The sequence below is a fragment of the Orycteropus afer genome, unplaced genomic scaffold (genome assembly GCF_000298275.1).
Source record: "Orycteropus afer afer isolate SDZICR_OR568_19922 unplaced genomic scaffold, OryAfe1.0 scaffold00201, whole genome shotgun sequence".
NCBI classification, from domain to species: domain Eukaryota; kingdom Metazoa; phylum Chordata; class Mammalia; order Tubulidentata; family Orycteropodidae; genus Orycteropus; species Orycteropus afer.
This window is the reverse complement of record NW_006921788.1, coordinates 1555993-1571260: the sequence shown is the minus strand read 5'-3', so window position 1 is coordinate 1571260 and position 15268 is coordinate 1555993. Positions and strand designations below refer to the sequence as shown.

Sequence of the window (15268 nt, the reverse complement as noted above, 5' to 3'; positions counted from 1 at the left end):
TTGTACTTGCTCTTTGGGCATCAATGGCTTCAAACCAGTTTGTAAGTTAGAAAATTCTGAGTTTCTCATCTCAAATGACTTGTAAAAATGGCTGGGCAAAAATACAGGCTGTTTTGTCCCAGTGCATTGAGCTAATCTCCATATTCCACTCCTGGAACACTGCTATACAAACGTACAGCCAAATCCCCTCCTTCACAGGGCTACTCAGGGTGCATGCAGCCTCTTCTGGAAGGCGTCTCCAGTTACGGGGCCTGACTACTGGAGATGGACCTACAGAAGACAGTGTAAAAAAATAAAATTAAATTAAAAAGTCAGTGGGTAGGGGTGGGGGTTAGGGGTGTGTCAGACTACAGTAACACTCTTGCCAAAACATTCTTCTGCCCGGCCAATCTACTCAGAGTGGCTCCATGATATACTGCATGTTAAAAAAAGACAAACAGAAACAAAAACTTCTCACAGATTGGGAGCAAGCAGTCCAGACCACTTTAACACCGATAAAAGCAAGTTGGTGTCTGAACTCGATCCAGTGTCCTTTATGAGTACTCACTGCTACAGACATAGCTTCAAGGAAATCCTCGTTAAAACAACAGCCCGGCAGCTTCCTACCCTTGAGACCCACAGGAAGTTGGGAAAACAGACTCAAAGGCATCGTGGAGTCCAGAGTGTTGAGTGGAGGTGTAACTTGTCGTCAAAAGTGTCCAGATTATTCCTCCCCGTGCTATTTTCAGCTGTCAGGGACGTGCCTTTGGCTTTCAAGAAAAAAGGGGGGGGGGGGACAACGGAAAAGGTAAGTAGGTGGTTGTGCATTGTGCCACCCTGATTCTAAACAAGAAGATTCCAAACGCCACATGTCACTAAAATCACCATTGAGTGGGTGATGCCAGGAGAAGTCAGCTACAGAATTTGGCCTTAGCTTTTAAAAGCCTTCACTGCCCTGGGGCACCATCTCTCTAAAAGATTTGCTTTTAGAAAATCAGCTAGAAGAGATGCAAGACTGGGTTTCTAGCTAAGACAAAAGGCTCACGTTTGTCTTTCAGTTTTACTTACTGATTGTGTGCCCCTGAAGGTATTCCAGGTTGCCAACTGAAAACTGAACAAGGTCAAATGGGCTAGCACCCACAGGTGTGAAAGCTCCCAGCCAAAGGTATGCTCATGCCAGAGGAGAGGGTGCTCTGGCCTGCCTGCCCCATAGTGGGCTATTGTTAAGTGCTTGGGGGCAGAGGCCATGAATAGAGCTCTGCAGGGCTGTGTGCCCAGGGCCATCTTGGCTTTCCAGCATGTCTTGCTTTAGTCCCTTGTTTAGGTGGCTTTAATCAGCAATGCTTTAAAGCCAGCTCTGTAGGGGACAGCAGCCCTACTTTTCAAAAACCAGCATTCTTGGAAGCATTTTGAGATTCTGGTGAAAAGTTAGGATCCCTCCCCTCCACGTAAATGAACATAAACATGAAAGTGTACAGAACTTTCTCTGGGGTCCACTGATCTGATCTATAAGCCTCCCCTTAGAATTTGTGCAGTCTAATGAAAAGTACTCCACTACTCCAAGGAAATCTTTCTCAAACACAAATTTAAGGTGAAATTGATTTTAAGAACAAAACCCAGTTAGGCTGTTTGAGTTTTCCTTGTAGGACACAGATCCCTTCTCCAGATGGTACAAATCAGAGATGGCAAACTGGCAGCTTATGAGCCACCTGGCCACTGGATGTGTGTTTAGGCTATAAATTTTTTTTTTTTTTTTTAAAGACTACCTGCTTTAAAAATAGCCAAATTTCACAAAAAATCCAGATCTGCAGATTCTTTTAAAATTGTCTGGGTGAGAAGCAGCCCCTCCCTGTAGTAAGGCACACGTCCCCCAATCTTCCAGAGGCTGCTATTCCCTCCCATGTCCTATCAGCACCCCTCTCTCAATGAGTTACTCATGGGCATAAGGTCTAAATGAAGACACAGCACATACCCAGTGCTACAAATGTGAGATGGACCCGTTCCTCAGTGGAATACTCCCCCCACCAGAGGGCTCACATCCAATCAGGAAGCCACTCATTAAGAGGTTGCTAGGGATGGGTGTACCATTTCTTGCTATGTTTGCACTACATTTTTATGCTTATCATTAACTTTTTTTTTTTTTTTTAAACCAAGAAGTAAAAGCACAATTCTCATTTGTTCAGGAACCCTCCGATCAAAAAAAAAAAAAAAAAAAAAAAAAAAAAAAAAAGCCTATTAGTATTTGAAGCTCAAACTGAAGGCTTTATGCAGTTGATATTTAAATTCACGGATAAATTATTTTCCTCATACTTTTGGCAATAGGTGTTAATTCAGAGATACCGGAGGGAAATTAAATCACACTAGCAGACTTCTCGGCATTTTCTAAAAAAGCCCTAACCAGGCATTTGAGTTAAGATCTAAATATAAGAAAGAAAAAAATACAAACAAAAAAGAGCCTCACATTTTAAATCAGGGCTCTGGGATGATGCTGATGAAATTCCTGTTCGTAAGCAAAGTGAGCTATCCTGATGAATGAAATAACAAGAGGAGAGATAAACTGCCAAGTTAGAGTAAAGGAAGCTGGCAGAAATAGCTACCAGAGAGAACATACACAAAGATACAGTATGAGAGAGAAAGTCATGGTTAATTCTGAATCCAACATGCACTTAAGCCACTTCTCCACTAAACGGTCCCCCCTCAGATTTCTTTCTAATCTATTAATCCACATGAGATTTTAGTCTTCTGTTATGTCCATGCTTATTTTCTTGTCTCCCTTGAAAACAGGAAGGAGAAAACATGGGGTGAGATTTAAACATAAAATCTGAAATTCTGAGGGGAAAAACACTAAAAATTCACATTAAAAAATTTAAATATCCCCCTTTCTAGGTTGGTTTCAGTTTAGCCCAGTTTTCCTGAGAAGAACCCACTGGAAGACTACTACTCAGGAAATACTATGGCTTCCTTCCTTCACAGTACCAAAGGACACACACTGTTCCCCCAGGACAACGGCTTCCTCCATGGCTATGGAGAACTCCCTTCCAATTCTGCTGTTGTGCATGTTGGTTTCTTAGCCCTATATGCTAAAGGTATTATCATGGGTGGTTTCCTTACCCAGGAATATCTTCCAGTGTCATCAGATATTCTGGCAGAGAGGAGCCCTTTTACCTTCACATGGCCATAAACTCCCCCCTCCCCCACCAAAAAAAAAAAGACATCACGAAGCTGGTTATCTGTTTATAACCAACCCAACCACACAGATTTCCAAGCTGGCAAAAGATCCCAAAGGACAGGAAATGGGCATTCCCATGGGGCTCAGAGTCCATTTCCTACCTGATGAAGGAGGGAATTGTTCGTCAGTCCTTGTGCCCCTGGAATGGTGCCCGTGTGTTTCATGTGGACGTTGTTCATGGCTGGCAATTTGGCAACCTTTGTGGGTTTGCTACTGTTGTTGATGCTGCTCGAGCCAGGCGAGCACTTTCTTTTCTTTCCTATGAGTTTGTCTAGAGGAGTGTGTGAGTGTGGAAAACTGCTGTGGGAGTTGACAGACAGTTCGTTGGACTGGTGAATGAACGGGCCAAGAGAAAGAGTGGAATCACTGCTGTTCACCATCACACTCATCCTCTTGATGGATTCTGCAGGGCTCCCGCTAGGGTGGCCCCTCCCTGACTGGTCATGCCGCACGCTCACCGAGTTAGCTTTATTTGTCACACAGTTGAGGCCAATGCTATGGGAAGATGTTACCACTGAGGGATAGGGAGGCCCAGAGTGAGCCACACAGTTTTTCCTAAAAGACTCCATGGAATGAGAAGAAGAGGAAAAGGAAGAGGAGGAGGAACAGGAGGAGGAAAAAGGGTGAACTAACAGTGGGGAACTGTTTTTGCGTTTCTTTCCTGAGCCGCCACTGTTACTGCTACTGGCACTGTGACAGTTAATGCTGTTACTAGGAGGCTCCTTGGGCCTTAAAGACTTGCTGGATTTCAACTTCTGAGGTTTCCTGGACATGGGGGAGGAGGGGACTGAGGAGAGGCCAGAGGGCGTGGAAGGGGATGAGGACGAAGAGGACACTTGTCTGGACTGCATACTGCACACAGGATCCATCGCTCCAGAATTGGCAGGCTGGGCGTTTAGTGTGGTTCCACGAGCTGGTACCGACTTGCTATTTGGGGAGATGCAGGTGGACGAGAGCAGGACCGGGGACACAGAGATGGTGGGTGCTGCAAGATGGCTGACCCCGCACTGGGATGTCAGCACAGAATTTGTCCGGTGAGGAACACGTATGGAGACGGATGATGTAGTACTGGGCACTGGTGGGATCTTCCTGGGAAAAGGAGAGGGCAGGGGATAATATTTGCCACAGTCATCCAAGAAAACTTTCAGATGAACATCATCCCCTTTACCTCTGACACTAAGTGATCACTCTGAAATAGTATAAACCCAGCAAGCCAGTCATCTGCTTCAAATTCTTAACATCTTCCTGGGCTTTCAGAATAAAAGCCAAACCCCCATCATGCTCTGTAAGGACCCGTGTGCCTTGTCCCTTACCACTGTCCCAACTTCACACCCTTATTTTCCATCCCCTACCCTTAATTCTGACTCTAGCCACTGACCTTCCTTAAAGGTCCAAGAATATGTCACAACTTCACTTCACCAGGTGCTGTCAAGCTGACTCCAACTCATGGCAACCCTGTGTGGGTCAGAGTAGAACTGTGTTCCACAGGATTTTCAGTGGCTGATTTTTCAGAAGTAGATCACCAGGCCTTTCTTCTGAGGTGCCTCTAGGTGGACCTAAACCTCCAACCTTTCAGTTAGCAGTCAAGTCTGTTAAATGTTTGGACTACCTATGGACTCAATGCCATTCATGACTTAAGACCCTGTATATCCTTGCCTGGGATTTTCTTACCCCTGAGTCTTCGCTCATTGTCACTTTCTTAGGAAATATGGCCTAATCATCCTGACTTGCTTACCTCCCCACAGACATGCACTGCCCATTCCCAGACTTTGTAGATTACGCTCTGATTCCTTTATAACTATAGCATGGCCAGTGCCCAGGACAGTGCCTGGAACACAAAAAGCACTCAACAAATGCTGAGAGAATTCAGGAACGAATCAGGAAAAAAGGGAAGGGTACAGCTAATTAGTAACAATGTCATTGTCTTTGCTATTGGTCTGAAGGGCTGCACAAGAGAATGGAGCCTCAAACTGCTGGGTGGTACCAATCGCGGTGCTAAAACAATGTATTCTATCAATAATGTATAAGTAAGATATTTATCTGGAGATGGGGAAGTCATTCAAATAATCAAATTAGGGAGACCCCTCCCACCACCATTCTCAGCTCTAATTTTTAAATGTGACAGTATCAACATTTAAAAAAACTCCTGTAGCAAAATTAAAAATGAGGTGGCATCATCAAAAATGGTGCTCTGCTCTTGCCCTTATCAGGTAGCTCTGTCTGATCTAGTCACTGTTCCAGTTGCATCTTGATCTCATCTTTCAAGTAAGTGTTGGCCTAGACTGCTGCTATAGTGCTTCCCAGATGCTTCTTAACAACTATAGTTCCTAAAATAAGAATTACTGCAAATGCTTGTAATACTTTTTACTGCTTTAGAAACCCATTCATGAACGTAGCTCTGGCTGTAAGCCCCTACCCACTGTCATCTAGTCAAGTCTGACTCATATTGACCCTAAAGACAGAGAATTGCCCCTAAGTTTTCCAAGGCTGTAAATTTTTACACAAGCAGACTGCCTCATCTTTCTCCTATGGAATGGCTGGTGGGTTTGAACTTCTAACCTTTTGGTTAGCAGCCCAATGCTTTAACAACTATGTCACCAGAGTTCCTTGGCTTTAAAAGCTAGTGAGTCTCAACTCTGGATGCACATTACAATCACCTGTGGAGCTCAACCATGCTCCTGAACAATTACACTATAATCTGAGGTGTGGGGCATAGACATTAGTAATTTCTACATTTCTCCAAGAATCTAGCTCTGTTCTCTGACAGGCTTATTAGAAATGGACAGTTCTGTGACTTCCATCCCAGACCCACTTCATCAGACTCTGCATCTTACAAAACCCCCCAGGTGGCTCGTGGGCACTGGCACATTTGAGAAGCTCAGTTCTAAATGAAATTCAGGCTCTACTGCTCACTGAGTGCAGTGGCTTCTCATGGCCACCAGGTGGCTCAGGAGGCCCAGGTCTGCAAACCAGGCTGACTGGAACTAAATCCTGGGTAAAGCTTTTACAGGGGGAAAATGTGGATTTGTTGGGGTGACAATTACTGGTTTCTTCTTCAAAAGCTCTTTTTGGCAATTACTAACCTTTGGTATGTAAGAATACATAATCACACTGACTTATGTTTGCACAAATAAACTCTAAAGGCATACAAGAAATTAATAGAAACAGTTCCACCTGTGAGGGTGGGGGTGGGGGTGGGGAAATAGGTGATTGCAGAACAGGGGCAACTAAAGACTTTTATATTTCCATTGTTTTTAGCCATGTGAATGTACTACCTATTCAAAGTGTTAAATTATCAAACAACTAGGCAAACCAACCCTTCTGACAATCATCTAAGCCCCTTCCTTAGAGGATGGGGACTAATGGTCCCAGATCATGAGGTGGGGTAAACTGTTTACAGAAATCACTGGAGACTGGAAATGGCCTCCAGCAGAGGAACTGCTGGTCCAATCTCACCACTGTTTGGACTCCACATGCTGGAGATGGCTAATTTCAAACTTTACTCAAATCCCACCTCCATTTAACCACAAATTTAACCACAATAAGCAAATAAAGGGTAGGACGCTGGGAAACGAGGGCTCTTCCTGGAAGGGAGGATTTCAGCCTGAGCCAGTAGGATGAGGCCTGGACCACTTTAAGAGTTTCCTTGAGTGCCTCAAAGATGCCACTTGAGAATAGCTCTCCTCTGGGTGAGAAGCACAGAGCTACCTCTGGCCACTCTCAGGGGTTGCCTGCAAAGGCTCTTTGATTCAGTGCCACATCACTCCTGTGTGAGGAGCCTTTCCTCAGCATCTGGCCTGGCAGCTCTCTGCAGAGCTCCGGTTTGGCTCAGGCCTGCGTGCCAGCTCATCACTGAGCAACAAGTCTGTCTCTGCTGCAATTAAAGGTCATCTTAATGGAGAGGAATGGTGTTTCCTTTTCCCTGGAAGCAAATGATAAGACAGTTTTCTGACTGAGGACAGAACAGAGAGTAGAGTCAACTCATGATCCTACTTTTCAAACATTCACATGACAAACAGGAAAGCCTGTCTACACAATCTGCTTCTTTAGGAACCAGAACCATCTTCACCCAAATAGGCTGCTGGCCACAAGCCATTTATCAATATCATGGGGGTAAAATGATCTGAGCACCCTTCAAAACACTTATGAGTACTCTAAACTCATTGGCAAGGAGCTTTCCAAGTCCCATTGTGTTAGACTTAACTAAATCAGAAGCTGAGATTTCTTGTATCTTGGGTTGTTTTGACATGGAGAGACCAACAAAACCTCCACAAACTACTCCCAATTCTTCTTCTGGGCAGGGACTATGTTCCTGCCTAACACTCTCCAGCAGAAGAGTCTCCAAAGCATTAAGAACCAGGAGGAAAATGTACAATAAAGAGCAGAGTGCCAGTCCTCTGCACATGACTTTCTAAGTGAACATGTGTTAAGTCCCATTAGCAATCATGTAGCAGGTTCTTTGCCTTGTGGACTACCCAAGGCCTCTGACCAGACTGCTCTGTCTTTATTAGGAAACCAAGGCAGGGAGACAAGCAGATATACTGACAAAGAATCCCTCCCCCTTAAAAAAAGGTTCCCAGGTCAAAAGAACTTGGGAGCTGTTCCACATTATACATGATATCCCTGCTTTGAGAGTTACACTGGATACTGCCTAGTAAAGGCTGAAAAGTCCTGCAGTAAAGAAAATAATTTTACTTAACGAAAGGCTAAGTTAGGCTTTTTGTGTGCATGTGTACACCGTGGAACATTCTTTTCTAGTTAAAATCCCATACGGGAAACATTAGCAGCCATAATGCCACGCATTTTGTGTCATCCTACATTGTAAATCAGACCAGGGGGCTCCTTTATCTAAAATCCCACAACCATTTCCCAATGCACTCATTATCAACTTCACTATCACCTGGCCCCTGCTGACTTTCAGACCTCATATTGTATTATGCTTGCTTTCTTGCTGTTTTTCAAATCAGCCACATTCTTTTCTGACTCGAGAGTGTCACACATGTGGTTCCTTCTGCCTAGAACCCACCCTCCCCCTACAATCCCAGTGGATGCTTTCTCACCCGTGCATCTCAGTTTAAGGGTTGATTCTTCAGAGGAGCTCCCTGACTGTCCCTGTCCCTACCACTCATTTGCTCTCTGAACATGTACCTCTCAGTTTCATTACCTATAAAATAGAAATCATCATGGTAACCTGACATACATAACTGCAAAAATCAAATACACATATTCAATGAATTGTCTGACACATAATAAGCTCTAGGTAAGCAATAGCTATTGTTACTATTTTTTCCCACGATTTCCATTATGACACACTGTGTTCCCTTAAATTTTCTGTTCATGGGTTTTTGTCTTTCTCTCCCAGATAAAATATGAGCTCTGCACAAGTGGGAGTCCTTCTGCCTTCAACCCCTACACCCAGAATGATATGTTTGCTAAATGAGTGAATGGCTGACTGGTGAGGAGGTCTTCTTCTCAAATCTAGTCAAAGGCCTTATTTTTCTTTTAGGTAAGCCATTAAATTATCCCTGTAAGAAATAAAGAAGATACAAAGATGCAGCACTGAGGAAAGTCAGTCCCCTCTTCCAACAATGAACATCAACCCCACAGAGGCTGTGGTGCAGGCACTTACTTCCACAGCTGCGCATTCAGATGCTTCTCCACCATGAGGTTGAGGGCGCAGCGAAGCCGGTTCCACCTGGAGTCAAACACGTAATAGCCTCTTCCAATCTGCCGGCTTCCAAATGTGCAAAACTGAAAGAGAGAAAACCGTACTTCCTTCCTTACCAACTCCAACAACAGCACACCCTGGTGTGGGTTCTCTCTCCTTCAAGAAAGGCACTAATCATGAAAGACAGAGCTTACTCTGAGTACCATACACTGTGAAGCATGAGAGTGACAATGCCTAACCCTGAGTATTGTGGAAGAGAAGGGGAAAAGCATGAGACGGCCCCCAGACAGAGGGCGTGCCGCCTCTGGGGTGCCCTGTTCTGAGCTGCTCTCACACCAGGACCGCGTCCCACATGTAAGGGCATGCCAAGGTCCCTGGCGCGCCCCCCTGCAGTGCCCTGTCCATGCTGCGTGGGGAGGGTCAACGCGGGGGTGGACGTGGAACTTACAGATGCTGGCTGAGGATGATGACCTGAATAATGACAGTCCAGTTTTTCAACAGACTCTTCTTTGTCATCGCCTTCGCCCTCCTCACTGGATAACCGAGAAGCTGGCTCAGTGGCAGGCAGGGGAGGGTGTGGAGATTCATGGACTGGAGGAGGGTCAATGGGGGCACTCCCACCTTGCTGAGCAGGGCAGCCTGGAGGCCTTGGTGAGTAGAAAGTGCATCACGGATCAATCAAATGCCTGGGAATAGCCGCCTTAACTCAGATACAACAACGTATCCAAAACCACCACGGGAGGCCTGGGTTCAACCACTAACAATGGAGGAAAACAGATGCTGATCCAGGTGGGTTGGGAGTAAAGGGAAATGTTTCCTGAACTATACAGTGTTAAACAAAGCCATTTTCCAGATAGAATCCAAGGTAACTCATAATTAGTTCTCTTTTCTAGAGTCATTTGGGTGGCTTGGCTCTCTCTTCCATTCTCTGCAAGGGGAAAATATATATGGAATTTAAGAGAATTCTTTCTCTAATTCCACAACTGGATTTGGGTTACTGAAGCAATTATTTGGAATAACTGGCAAAGTGTTCTAAAATAACATGATAGGGAAGGGAGTGAAAGAAAAACCACCATGGTAGCATCGCTACTTTATGCAAGGACCAAACTCAACCCACTGCCATCTGGTCAATTCCGACTCATAGCAGTCTATGGGACAGAGGAGAACTTCCCCATAGTGTTTCCAAGGCTGTAAATCTTTACAGAAGCAGACTGCCTTATCTTTCTCTCATGGAACGGCTGGTGGATTTGAACCACTGACCTTTTGGCAAGCAGCTGAATGCCTTAATCTCAGAGCCAGCAGAGCTTCTCTTATGCAAGGACAGTAATATATTTTTCTTACATTTACAATGGCCTGGTGGTTCTCAAATTATACTTTTTTATATATGGAAAAACTTCCATGAGGTGTTGGCCCAAGGACTTGTTAAGGAAGCTACAGCCAAGGCCTGACCTGGCTTCGGAGAGCCTCCTCTGATTGCTCCTCCACTACATCGCTGAAAAAAAATCACACAGCTCATGTGGGATAGGCTCAAGCATACACTGGGGTTTCTGTGAAGGGGGTACTTTCACCCCTTATGTGACAACTACAAAGATCAGACACATGAGGATGAAATGTTTAGTAACAGCAACCAAGGCTGTTGCCTAAGGTGATGCCCTTGTTACCAATATTTAAACAGCCGACACTGAGGTCCCTCACTCTCTAAGCCTTTTTGTTTCCCTTACCTCTAGAAACTGGGTACAACGCCCTTTACTTCAACTTGGTTAAATACGCAAACACAAACACACGTATCTTCCACATTCACTGTCTGCAGGTATGTGTATGATAAATTTTCAGTATGACACTTTGATCCATTGCTTACTATGGTGCTAATGCCCACTACACGCTCAGGCCAAAGTCCCAAATGAATGAATGAAAAAACATGTTGAAAAATGGATGCCATAAAAACTAAGGCTGAAAGCCTGTCCCCAGCAAAGATTCCCATTGCTGTGTTTTTGCAAGAAGCGAGAGAAATGAATGGGAAATTGCTGCCAAAGCCATGTGAAATGTTCCAATCACTAACCTGTACAGAAAGGACCAGAGTCAATGGGGGACCCCTGGTCAACAGAGTTAACAGATACCTAATGCTGAGCAAAGGTGGATCAGAAAATGCTAACTTTATTTTCTTGCTTGTATTTGGCCAAGAAGCAGCCAAATACTGCTTGAAGCTTCCTGGTGAACTGAACAAATTTTTTCTCTCTCATGGTAAATCCAAATTAAAAAAAAAAAAAAAATCTCCATAGTGAGCCTGATGCACATTTCTTGATACCATGGCTGTACTGGAGTTGTGCAATAGCTGCAAGGTAGTTCTTTGAAGGGGGAGAAGAGTTGGAAGGCTTGGCTTACCTTGGAAGACTGAGGGTGTGAGGTTTAGGTTTACTAGCTACTAAAAGCTTTGATTCAGAAGGAATCACTCCATGAGAGTTTTGGTGTGGCTCCTGTGACGTTCTAGGAGGGGCGGGATGCAGGTCCCTGAGAGGCTGTGTTGGTTGCTGAGAGTCCGGATGGCGAATCGATTCCTTTTCCCTGGTTTTATTTTTGTGCTCGGCTAATAACACGTCAAATCGTTTTCTTCTACCCTGGACAGCCCTCCGCTGGGTTAAGGAATGTGTCTACAGACCAAAAAAATACATTAACTGAGGATCATAATAATTTTTTATCTGCCCTATATTCATAAACACTCCTCTCAACAAACAAAAAGCATTCTGAACCGTTAATGTGGTCAAAGGCTGCTCAGCATCTGATAAGCCAACAATCTTCTGCTGGAAAGAAGCACTTATTCCAGGCTTTAAGTATATCAGAATGTGGTGTGGTGATTTACTCTGGGAAAAGAGGAAATGTTAGCTGTGCCGCTTGTTATTTAACTGAGAGGTAAATGGTAGAAACACACAGGTGATATGTATGAATATTATGTTTTGTGTCACAAAAACATGCTTATATTGAAAATCCCATTTAACTATTTAAAATTTTGAGTATTTAAAGAAGAGAAAAACATTGTTCCTTAAGACAAGCATCACAAAGTTTTCTTTTAGTAACCTGTCAGAGAGCAAAAATTAGACACAACTGCTTCTCTCTACTCTAATGAAAATGCTATGTAAATAGAGAGAGTGGCTCAGAGGATCTTCGAAACAGTGAATGCTACTGCCAAGGAGGATTTTAGAGGAGTAAAGAATATGAGGCTAAGAGAAGAAAGGCTGTGAAGAGGAAGAGAGATAAAACATAGTGAATTCCTGTAAACAAACACCTGTTATTGAAATCAAGAAAACGGGATGGATGGTATTCTTGGGTCTTAAAATTACATCGAATTTCAGGACTAAGAAATGGCACATCGAGAAAGGGAATGTCAATTATGGCAGTGCTTTCCTTACGTGGGCAGTGCATGTAAGCTTGTCATGGAAGAACATTTTATTTAAAAAAAAAAAAAGTCTATACTCCAAATCCATCTGATAATTACTGGTATTTTTAAAAACAAACGCTCATTTGGGTTAATGCCATTCTTAGCAGAAGATGAAGCTGAATGTGTAAGTATGAAATGGTCAGAGTCAGGCAAGTCAAGTCCTACCACTGTGAAAAGATTGTAGAAGTCATGTTAACTGGACCATTCCACTCTGCTGGAGTCTCCATCTATAAAGACTGCAAGGAGACACCAATTCTCAGGAGTAGATAAATACATTAACCACAGTGATTCCAACTCACATATCCATTGAATGTAAGTGAATTCAACCACATACTTGTTTTCCTCTTTTATGATGAAAAACACCATAAATGGTATTTTATGTTTGTGCTAATACACACTATACACACATGTTGCCTCACAAACTGTGCAGTGTGTTTGCTACAGTTTAAAGGATTTGAGAGGAATTATGCTTCCAATATTCATTTAAAATTCAGTAACAAAACCTACTCCTTACTAGACACACCACAAACTATGTCCACCCAAAATCTAATCTAGCACAAGACAGATAAATAAATGTGTTTAGTCTCTTTTTAAATTCTTATTTAATTTTCTTTAATAGATATCCACAAAAAAAGTATTCTAAATGAGGACAAAATGTTTTGTTTAGTGCTTTATGAAATACTTAGAAAAGCACCTGGCATTCAATAAATGCTTCAGGCAAAAAGCCCATTAAAACAATACCCAATGAATGAATGAGCACAGTATGACTGGTCCTCCTGCCTGTCTCTCCAAACAGATTATAGACTTCTCCTCATCTCTGAAGGTCCTCAGGTACTTAATGCAGTAGAGCCAAATTAAGAAAGTAGACAAAGATAGTATTTTCAAGAGCTCGGTTTAAGGACTGAAGGATTCCACAGTGCTCACAAATACATTACACACACAAATCTGATGATTCCACCCTTTCCTCCCCAAGAATCCTCCAGAGGCCGACCGTGTAGGACTGTGTGACTAGGCCTCTGGGGTCCTGTTCACTCTCACACTCCTGCTCATATTCCCTCCTCCTCTGGTTCCATATGCCTTCTCCTTCCCTTTTCCATTCAGCCACCTGGCCTTCTTCAGGCCAGTAAAGTATTTGCTCTGCCTGCCCCTTGCCTCGCCCCATCCCACAGCCTTCACACATGTTGTTTCCCGAGCCTGAACATCTCCTCACCCTTGTTTGTGCAGATTAAAAACGATCACACAGATTTCAGTCTACCGTTCCTATGGCAAGGAAGGCTTCCCTGGCCAAACCCTCTTACTGCAGGCTCTTACAACACATCTCTTTATAAATCACTGTGGTAATTTTACACTTATTTGAGTGATTATCTGATTAATACCTATTTCCTTCCTCAGACTGCAAGTGCCAGAAGAGCAGGGAACATGTCTTGACATCTTCATTTTATTAAACTGTGTATTGTCTGGAACCTAGAATGAAGCCTATTTAACTAGTTGTACGCAGTATTTCTCCAATGACTCAACAGGCCAAGGTAACCAGAGTCAAAATCTATTCTCCAGGAAGGCATAGAAGAAGAACCAGGAGATTAGACAGTGAGGAAGTAAAGTGGGGAAGTGAGAGCGTCAGGTAGACAAGATTGGAAAGATGGACAGAAGTGGGAGCAGCAGGGCCCCTGTTAGTAAAGAGAATGAATAATGATCTAAGAAGAGACCTGGACACCAACTTGGGGATTTTCAGGGTAGGGACACTATATACATCTTAATCGATTCTGGCCAGAATGAAAGCAGGTAAAGGGAGGACTGATAAATAAAAACCTGTAAGAAAGTAAGGGCAATCTGCCAAAGGGCATGCTCGACAGGATACTGTATCTTCTGGTTTTATAACAACCCAGAGCTGAAGACATAATATTAATGCAACGACAGGCTTAGCACTATGCTTCTGAAAATAATAATACTCTTAAAAGAACACATTTGAAAAGGAAGATGGGAGGGAAAAAACAACAGAGGATACACACAAAATCTATTCACTGAGCAATAAGGCTCAGCTCAAGCTCACTGGGAATGCTGAGCTGAAAAAATTTCTGGCCCACCACCATGCCTTATAGATGATTACAAAAGAGTATCTTGGGTAAAGAAAGCATCCTTCATTGATCAGTTTACATTATGGTGAGATATCCATGCCACTGGAGCCAGGGAGGCAGGAAGAGAATAGGAGAGGGTGGTCAGTTGTGAGCAGTGTAGGACAGGGCAGAGGCCTGCTTTTACTACCCCTGAGGTAGTGAAGCTGTGACACAATTCTACTGCCTTTCCATAAGCACAGTGGTATTTTAAAAGAATTAAAAGAAAGTATCAGGATATTTTATTGGTTTATGTATAAATTAGGTATTTACCAGCTCCATTAAAAAAAAACCCTAGAAGAATAAGGCTTTGTCAACAAAGTTAGATTTCTGAAAGTGGCTCTTCAAAACTTAAGAACCACAGATTATAGAAACATTTCAAGAATTATTTGTTTGCATGCAAAGGGAATTTCTACACTTATTTTAAATTGGCACAATTTAAACCACAGTAAAGGTTTGTCTCTCCAATTAAATCTCTATGTGGAAATATTACAAATCTTTGAAAATAACAGATTAGGAAAGAACATCATTCCCCTGGATACAACATTGCTCATTAGACAAAACCTCTCTCATAACCATAATTTCTAATAATAGACTTCTCATTTTGTTAACTTCATTGACAAAATTTTTATTATTCATTATCTACAAAATTCAGAAGAATCCACAGATCATCAGGTTAAAGAGACTTTGGGAGCCCCTCAGTATATCCAAGACCGTTTTTGCTTATCAGTCACGCGTTTACATTGCAGGAGGCCACCCACCTTGCATGTCAAAGACCGGGTGCAGGGCTTCTTGGTGTCGAGATCAATGACCCCACAGTGTATATCAGGATCAAACTCTCTTTCTGT

The 15268-nt window shown here is 43.2% G+C and overlaps 1 protein-coding gene across 1 annotated transcript in view; it reads right to left on the bottom strand.

The window, feature by feature from the left end:
- Positions 1-639: 639 nt before the first annotated feature.
- The window catches only part of ATXN7 (ataxin 7), a 103739-nt gene continuing 89110 nt past the window's right edge, over positions 640-15268 (bottom strand). The window contains exons 6-12 of the mRNA XM_007948075.1: positions 15182-15264; positions 11259-11524; positions 9325-9523; positions 8838-8959; positions 3310-4297; positions 2441-2504; positions 640-749 (exon numbers count right to left, since the gene is read on the bottom strand). Coding sequence (XP_007946266.1) covers positions 640-749; positions 2441-2504; positions 3310-4297; positions 8838-8959; positions 9325-9523; positions 11259-11524; positions 15182-15264 — 1832 coding nt within the window. The remainder of the gene's footprint in view (positions 750-2440; positions 2505-3309; positions 4298-8837; positions 8960-9324; positions 9524-11258; positions 11525-15181; positions 15265-15268) is intronic.